Raw genomic sequence first — 9,105 nt, 5'->3', positions numbered from 1 at the left:
GGTTGATTAACCAAGTAACCGCAAGTGCTGTACAATCTCCAGCTGAAATGTAAGTCTGATAATTAAATGACAACTTTTTAAGTTGTCTGCATTGTGCACTCATAGCTTCATTTCTCACTGCTATGTTTTTTTAGGTGTTTATTGCTTGTCTTGGAGCAGTCAAGGGTTGAAATTGCTGTTCTGCTGAATGAGTTGGCCTATCTAAAGTATGAAGCACCGCAGGATACATCAGCTACTGCTGAGGCAATTGTGCTAAAGCGGCGAAATGTCGCTGTTGCCTACTCTTTGGTTGAGAAGATAATAAAGTTAATTTCAAAGATTGGTGGAAATGATGGTAATTCAATTCACTGTTTGGAATCCTATAGAAGCTCTTCTCAAATTTATCCCACTTACCTTTCTATTGTGAGCAGATCATGTGTATTCTTTCACATGTTTGCATGGTTATTATCATATCATTGCTTCTGGCTTTAGGTTGGGCAGAACACGTGGGTGGGATTACAAGACTTTTAAGTAACGATCAACTGATGTTCTTTTGTAGGAAACCTGCTTGATGAAGGCACCTTGACAAAGCTGATTCACCAACTTAATGAGACAATTATGGTTGTACTAGAGTATTTAGAAGATGCAAAGGTATGTTGTATAACTCAGTCACTCTACATAATTTTAGTAATTAATAGGTTTTAGCAAAGTATAATGGTGAAATTGCACAGGAACATGGGCAAAAGAAAGGGGACGATTTACTTGCGTCTGTTAGGATTATTGGGAGGTATAGTCCTACATTGTTGCTACCAGTGCACTATCTGCTGCTATTTTCTGTATCTGATGCAAAGAATGCAGTATGATTGTGTGAATTTCGCTGAGGTTATTTTCACTAAAATTTTGTAAGTCTTCAATTTTATTTTTCCTTACATTTTTCAGCTATCTTGCTGAAGTGCCTCTTGCATGCAAGGAGAAGGTTCAAAATCTTTTAGGCTATATGCTTTCTGTTGAAGGAGAAGATGAACAAAGGTATCTTTATAAAGATAATTATTGGTAAATCATAAACCTTTTATCTGGCAATCTGTTTTTGGTTATTTGGTTGAGTAGAAAATATTTTACATTCTTAGAGTTATTGTTGTATATTTCAGCCCCTTTTATGCTGTGTGCTTTCTGCTACCCCTGTTGTGTCAAATTACTATGGAGATTGAAGGATGCAAAGCTATGGCTTCATGCGGAGGACTCAAAAGTGTAAACTATTCTCTTTGAATGATCATTATGATTGCCTTTTACATTTGTTGCAAGGATGGTGCTTCCTGTTTAACATCACTAGCAAAGCTTTATGTTTTGTGGCTAAATATAATGGATTTTATTTGCAGGTTATAGATTGCTTCAGTAAATTAGTTGGGCCAGATGGTTATATGGTTGAGGACAATGGTTGCATCTTTTTGGCATGTGATACAATAATGAACCTTCTACTAAAGGTGATGTTCTCATCCTTTTTTTTTTTAATTATTTAAAAAGAAGCCTTATGATAAACAATATTGGTTATATAAACTGTTGATATAAGTTGCACCTTTTCTACTATAGAATGACAAAATTCAGTTGACGGTAGATGAATCGTCCTTTGTTAGTCTTCTGAGGGCATTGGCTTATTGGTCAGGTATCGCATTTGGTGGCAGCCTCTAACTTCCCATTTTATGCTTTGTTATGATTTGATTCCTTGCTTGTTCATGTACTTCGCTTCAAAACATAAAATGGGTAGGTACTGTGTTCAATACTACTCTTGAAAAGACAAGGATACCAGAGAAACCCTGTATTAGTTTAGGTTTGAATGAAAAGAACGGAGTAGAGAATCTATCTTGATTTTTGTTGCTGAATCATGGTTCGTAGGAAATACCGATGACATGTCAAGTATGATGATGGCAGCAACCATTTGTGCACTGATATTTGATTATACATCAGAAGAGGCCCTTTTAAGCTGTTCTGATTTCAATAATACCATTCTTGGCAGTCTTTATGAACTCATCACAAGATGTCTGGCTTCATCAAAACAGGTGAATTACTGAATTGTGAATTCCCTTTCTTTCTTGTTTAAATAAAGTTAGTCAAACAGCTTAATTCAGAAGATAATATTTACGCAGTATTTGTTTAAACTCGAACCTAAATGTTGTATTTCTTCTTGAGAAAGTATAGGGAAGCAACTTTAGTTAGTCAACATTAGCCAACTTTAGGATTTAGGTTTATAATTTAGGGTTAATGGTTTATGATTTAGGATCTAGAATTTCAAATAAAAAAACAATTAAAAAAAAATTGGCTGATATTGGCCGAAAGAAGTTGGTTCCCTAGCATTACAAGTATTACTTCCCATTTATTGCCTATGAATACGATTTGAATTAAAGTGATATTTGTTGCTTATAAGTTGCACCGTGGTTTTATCACAATTTCAGCACACCGCCAACATCTTTGCTATACCCCATGTGTGGGACTTGTGACTAAGAATCACTGAACTTTGAAAATCTCTATTTCTCTACTATTTGTTTTATTCATCACATGCACATAGCATGACCTAATCATTTCTCGAAAGAAACGTGCAGTTGATATCTCTGCATGTGTTTTCATGTTTATTTTCACTGTTTTCTGCTGTCATGGATCCATACACGCTATCAATACCCCTCTCCAATGTACCTCCTCCCATTCTAACGGAAGTACAGAACCTTGATATTGCTCTTTGAATTACCCAGGCCAGATTTTTACTGAACGATAAATATGGTGGTCGACTAGATATTTATATTTTGATTTCGTAAGTATTAATTTCATTGTTGGTTTGTTGTTTGATACAAATAACTACAGGATACAAATGTGGATATGGATCTTTCTGAGATTATTTCTGCTGGTAAATGTTTATTATGCTTCTCCTAATTATTAGAGTACTGAAGGCCTTTTTGGTAAACTAGTTATTGCATTTTTATTACTCGTTGTGCAGGTTTCTCTCGATGGGCTCATAGGTACCCGCACATCAGAGAGGCTATGAAGACATGATTTTGACCACGTGATTAGTTGTACGGACTACGCATATGCTTTCGATGGAGGATTACAATCCGGTGATTGCGGTTTGTAATTAGCTTTGATTTCAAGTCCTTTTATAAAATATGATATTTTTGCGCATTATTCAATCATATGATGTTATTAAAAGTCTAGTAGTTCAAATTATTAGGTAATTATCGTCTGTTAAAAAAAAAGTATATTGATCATGTGGCTTTGATTCAATCGTAATTAAAAATCACTGTAAATGTTACCCTATAAAAACAACTAAACAAGCCTTTAATTTGATCCTATAAAAACAAGTCTTTAATTTTGATGTATTTAGAGTATCAAGCGTTTTATACGTGATTGGATGTATGTGTAAAACTACTTTACATTGATAATGCATCTATTTTGTCGATTTTTAGCAAATCGATGGTAGTTCGATTCTAATAATTTGGGAATGAAACTTACTCTTTTGCAAGTATCAGTTTTTCTATAAGTGCATCAAATGTCTTCGAATCAGACGAGCATTAAAAAAGGTTTAAAGAGTATGAAATAAAATAATGGAAGATAAATTGACTGAAATCGAAAAAATTTGCGATGAATTTAAATAAAGCAATAAAAATGCCTTCGATTGAATCAAAGGGGTTTTTGACATGAAAATTAAAAGTGTTGAAATGTAAATTTGACAATGAAATTTAAAATTGCTTGAAAAGATAAATTGAACAGAAAAAGTAAAGTTTGCTGAAAATCATAAATTAGAAAGATAAAAGACATGGAAGGAACCCTACAGAAATCGAATTCGAATGCAGACTCATGAATTTGCTGGGATACGAGTGTGTTTGAGTGTATTTCTAAAGAAAAGTTCCAACTTTGATTTCCTAAGATTTTCTAATATTTATAACTCATTTCCATAACCGACCATTAATGACATGATACCCCTTGTGTGCGAAACTTTGAGTAACTGTTCCTGCTCTTTTGCCCAAAAGTGTTATTGAAAAATCCTTAACTTGAAAAAGCCTTCGATCTTCTTCATTCGAGTAATTGCTCGATTTATTATGTCTTTACTCGATTTATTATGTCCGTCGAATTTGTGCCAACAGTTCTCCACAGGATGTCTGCACGTGCATTTCTTTTGATCTCTGCTTTCATTTCAAAACTTCATTAATGTTTTGAATCAGCTTAACCTTCGAAAATAAATCAGCTTAACCTTCGAAAGTAAATATCTTGACTAATAACATCAAAATTAAATTCTTAATTTAATATTGCCAAATTTTTATTATTAGTAATTAGAGACCTCGTTATTTGCCACTAGGTTAACAAGGATGGATTTCCTCTCGTCCCTTAATCCAACTTGATCAACCTTTTTTGTCAAATAATCCATGAAACCCACGAACATGTCAGCACGAGAACAGAATCCAAATCTCGTTGCCAAAACGAGTCGAAAGATCCATGCATTTTTTTGCAATCATCCAAACCAGGTTGGAAACCGTTGGATAAAAGGGCTGAGAATCTAATGTCATAAATACTACCAATATTGGTATTGTGAACGTCAGTTATTCTGAAACTGTTGAAAGTATATTAACCAATGGCCTTTACATTTGCATGAATGTGATGAAATTTCTTTGACAATATCGCAACATGTTACGGCAAAATAGAGCAACCTCTGGATATTATAGGGGATATCAAAATTAATACGAAACGGAAATAAGACCAATAAAATAAATAGATGCCTAACTAACTTGTTACATGCTTGATAGTGGAAATACTGTTACACAAGAATTTTCAGCAGCCAAAACCCACGTTTTTTTGCATTTCACTGCTTAAACAATAGCATACTCAAGGGTTTCCGAATCTTCGGGCCGCCACGTTGACTTCTCGACACATAACATGCCTTCTTTCTCCTTGGAGTAAGTCATACGAACCTTCCACTTCATTGACCTTGCCATGTTCTCAACCTCTTCAATGGTCTCAACAGTGTCGCGGACAATAAGCTTTCCTTCCGGCCTGAGAATCCGATCAACCTCGGCCATTAAACCATCTACAGTGCACCTGCATGGGCATTGAGAAAATAAAGCATATGGCATGGTAATATACTAATAGTATAACCAAGCTTTTTGATGATAATGAATATGAATATATGATCAAATAGTTACTATTGGTACCTTTTCTTTATCTTCGAAAATAGATGATCAGCATGGAGGAGATCATAGGTCCTGGGATAGGTACTAAATGATTCACACCAATCATGATATATACCAAATAGACCTCGTTCATATATAATGGGAAGAGTATCTGCGGAGTCTATTGAAACCACATTCATGACCCAAATACTCCTATCCTTCAAAGCTGCGGCAAATCTGGAAGCCACCAAGAATGAATATGTCAAGCACTAACGAATAAGAGAGCAAATTATTAACGTATAATTCAGAGTCATGTTGGAAACCATGGCTTCTGCTCACCCTCCATAGATGGCATTCATATCCATGACATTCCGTATGTTTGACCACTGAATTCCCATCCCATTTAGATAGGACTTCGACACCACACGTTTCCAGTGTTTATAGTCAGCAGAAAAATCTTCAGGAGCAGGCTTCCCATAAACTCCAACTTGGTCACTTGACAACCAGTAAGGCACGTTGGTCAGTCTTGTTGGCCACTGCTCAGGCCACTGCGACCCACGTTCCGTTGAACTCCCCCAAAAAAAGTTTTAAATAAATTTAAAAAAAAAAAAAACACAAATGTGTCAGGCTGAGTAAAATACCATGCTGCATTAGGATCATCAGAGTCTTGACAAACTGGAGGATCATTCTTAGAACGTGCCTCATAACACTCGTTAGAAGTTGGTTTCTTGTAAACAGCTACACCAACTCCATTAACTTGATCCTTGCTAATTGACACTAGTTCCCAGCACATTGCTTTTGTTAGTTTCTTCATGGCTGCCAAATAATCATAAGTGTCAGAGATTAGATACATTGCTATACTAAAATGTATACAAGAGGGAAACATAAGACTGTTATCATCTAACCATTCCATATTTCAACATCTTCATCAAGCTTCTGATAAACAGGAGTAGCAGACCATACAAAGAAACCACCAGGTCGCAAGACCCTATTCAACTCTAAAAGAAGTTTACCACCTGCAGTTGTACACAAAATAATAATAGAATAAGCCTCAACTTTTTCGTGGATTTTACATCGCTACAAACTATATTTATGTTAGGAATTCAGCTGATCACCATACTAAAGTTACAATATCAGCATACCTTCAATATGCCATGGAACTCTGCATCGTGCACAATGGACTACATCAAATACTTTCCCCGGGAAGGGAAGCCTCTTTGTGCCCATCACAGCAGAAATAGCAGGGATTCCCCTTTCAAGTGCGAATTGCACCTGAGCTTCATGTTCATCTTTTGGTGCAAATGACATTGCAAGAACATCTCTATCAAAGAGAAAGCCTCCAAAGCTGGCAACACCACATCCAACATCTAATATGACTCGTGTGCGTTTCCCCCAAAGAATGTCAGGTACAGACTGTATGACCAAAACACTATTAAGTAAAATTTCAACAAATTTAGGTAAACAGGCTACATTATATTGAGCAACTCTAGGATGAAAATATGTGTTTCTGATCAGAGCATGATATCTCAGTCATAAGAGCTGTCTATATAATAATTTAGATCAAGAAAATTTGTGCTTTGTACGATGAAACATAAAGGGGTTGGTGGGCACTACATTTGTAAATTGTAACTGAATATGTAATGTAATATCAATTTATGGAACATGCAGCAAATTCATCCAGATTTGTGATAACATTAAAAGCAACAAAAATACACTTTACCTCTTGTATAAAGTCAATGTAATGAAGTGCTCCATGCTTGAACTGGGTTCCACCACCGGGAAAAGTAAGGTACTCGCCAGTAACTTTCACCCAGTTCTGATGCCCTTTAACTTTGGCTAGCTTAGTATGTGGAACATTGTAATACCATATCTGCACAAGAATAACTTAATTATGAGAGAGCTTACTATGAAACAGAGAATTATAATTGACAACAACTGAGTTCATTTCAACCTTTTCTCGGCTTTTAGGCCATTCAACTGAGCGTTTATATCCTTCAGGAAGAGGGACAAGGCAGGTAGGAGGTTCTTCAGGACAGTGCCTCTCTCGATGTTCATAGTGTTTAGTACTCCGAAGACTCCTAATTGCTTTCCAGTTGTCAAGGCATGGGATAAAGTCGGGGCCAGCAGTAGTATTGCAAAGTTTCCAACTGTACTGCTTAGAGGACTTTTGAGACTCCTTTTCATTCTTTGATTCTGCTGCTTGAGTTGACCAAGATCCAGTTTCTGCTTTATTTTCATTTAGAAGTTCTGACTGAGCCCCAGACGGGTATACCTCATTTGATTTCTGATTTTTGGAATCATCATCTGTATTCTTGCTAGAGTTTTCGTCAGATTCATTATTATCACTTTGTTCTACCTTCTCCTCTATCTTACCATCTGTTGTTTCGTTATCAGATTTATTTTCACTTTCATCTGAACCAGAATTCTTCTCACTCCCATCAGAATCAGTTTCCTTAGTGGACGTCTCATCACTTTCTTTGTTACTTTCTGTAGCTTCTGAGTTTGATTCAGTATTTTCTGTCTTTGAATCTTCATCCTCTGTTTTCTTGTCTGTGTCTTCTGTTTTAGCATCCTCAGAGTTCGAGTTTGAGTTGTCTTCTGATGTGACAGTACTATCCCCCTTGGTTGCATCCTCAGGTAAGTCACCTGGATTATCTTCGAATTGCCGTGTATTGCTACTATCAACTTCACTAGCCTGCTCTTTTACCTCATTCTGTTCTTTCATCTCAACCTTATCCTCTTGAGACACATCTTTATTTTGCTCTGGAACAACAGAGGATGACGTCATCATCCATACCCCAGCCAAGCACAGAGCCACAAACACAACAATAGTCACCGTTGAACAGTAACTCGATGATGATCTCCTACCATCTACTCTAGTATATTTCCCTATAGCCATGTTGTTTAAGGGTGCAATATTTCACAGATCACCTTGACCTGGTCACAAACCAAACAACAATTAAACACTACTTCTATTACTGGATCCAAACTGGCAACACCTAGAGTATGATAGATTCAACAGGTGAAGTGTGCAAATACTGAAACCAGAGCATGCATTGAAAAAAAAAGGCTCCAACAGACGGTGAAAATGAGGTGCATGTTATTTTCAACTTCTTTTCTTTTCTTCTTCTTTTCTTTTCGTATTTTTTTTTTTTGGGCTATACAGAGCAAATGATTTTCATTTCAAATGCATGAAACAAACTACAAATCTAAGGTGCACCAGATCGCTTGAACCAACACTGATATAAGTAATTTAAACTCCGAAAAAGCAAAACGAATCTAAAGTGTACTCAGCAAGCAAACGATGAAGGATCGAGCAAATGCATCAGGTAAAACTGAGATAGCAAAATCATATATCATAGAAACTTGCCGATCAGATCGTTATCACACTTAAAAATGTTAAATAAAAACCGTCTCCTATTTTCAAAGGATAATCAACAAAACTTCAATATCAGCACAGATTCAAATCAAGTAAGCAGCATGCGAACTACTATAGCCAACGATTTCGAAAAATAGAATCGTACAGGTTCTAACCGATTCGAAAGCAAGAACAGACGCGTACTTCAGCTCAAAATCAACAACAATCACACGGATCTATAATCTAAGTGATGATAGAGCAAAACTGAACAAGTAGTATAAATAAGACGGCACCGCGGCGAAATTTCGAATGGAAATATGGAGCTAGAAGAGGTGAACATGAAAGAGTAGAGGAGAAGAAGTAGTACCTTGGAAAACGGGTGGATCTGGGAGGATTATTACTCCATCACCATTGTGGTGCAGCGTGAGAGAAGTGTATAGTTGAAGGTGGTGTTGTGAGATTGGGAGTATGTGAAGGGAAGAAGATGCGGGTTTTAATAAGTAGAAAGTATTGAGTAGCAATCTTTATTTTTATTTTTTTATTTTCCTTTTGGGGAATTGACGAGTGCCGACGGAACAGAACAATATAAGCGCGTTAAGTGGATGAAATCGAGATTCGAGA

General features: G+C 36.3%; 2 protein-coding genes across 2 annotated transcripts in view; one reads left to right on the top strand and one right to left on the bottom strand.

Moving 5' to 3' along the window:
• The window catches only part of LOC107623103 (neurochondrin), a gene marked incomplete in the record, with an annotated part of 6,646 nt that extends 3,400 nt beyond the window's left edge, over positions 1-3,246 (top strand). Inside the window, 11 exon segments of the mRNA XM_016325253.2 lie at positions 1-49; positions 135-334; positions 539-630; positions 711-766; positions 919-1,008; positions 1,128-1,227; positions 1,356-1,460; positions 1,567-1,639; positions 1,870-2,033; positions 2,830-2,872; positions 2,963-3,246. Of these exon segments, the coding sequence (XP_016180739.1) occupies positions 1-49; positions 135-334; positions 539-630; positions 711-766; positions 919-1,008; positions 1,128-1,227; positions 1,356-1,460; positions 1,567-1,639; positions 1,870-2,033; positions 2,830-2,872; positions 2,963-3,018 (1,028 nt within the window).
• On the bottom strand, positions 4,560-9,033 carry LOC107622721 (probable methyltransferase PMT26). Its single transcript, XM_016324720.2, has 9 exons — positions 8,852-9,033; positions 7,078-8,063; positions 6,847-6,996; positions 6,269-6,539; positions 6,032-6,142; positions 5,741-5,942; positions 5,466-5,696; positions 5,169-5,363; positions 4,560-5,055 (listed from the first exon to the last, which is right to left on the bottom strand). Exons 2-9 carry the CDS (start codon positions 8,023-8,025, stop codon positions 4,827-4,829), a joined length of 2,337 nt encoding a protein of 778 aa, XP_016180206.1. The 5' UTR covers positions 8,026-8,063; positions 8,852-9,033; the 3' UTR covers positions 4,560-4,826.

Source organism: Arachis ipaensis, chromosome B10, assembly GCF_000816755.2.
Source record: "Arachis ipaensis cultivar K30076 chromosome B10, Araip1.1, whole genome shotgun sequence".
Lineage (NCBI taxonomy): Eukaryota > Viridiplantae > Streptophyta > Magnoliopsida > Fabales > Fabaceae > Arachis > Arachis ipaensis.
This window is presented reverse-complemented; position numbering and strand designations above follow the sequence as displayed.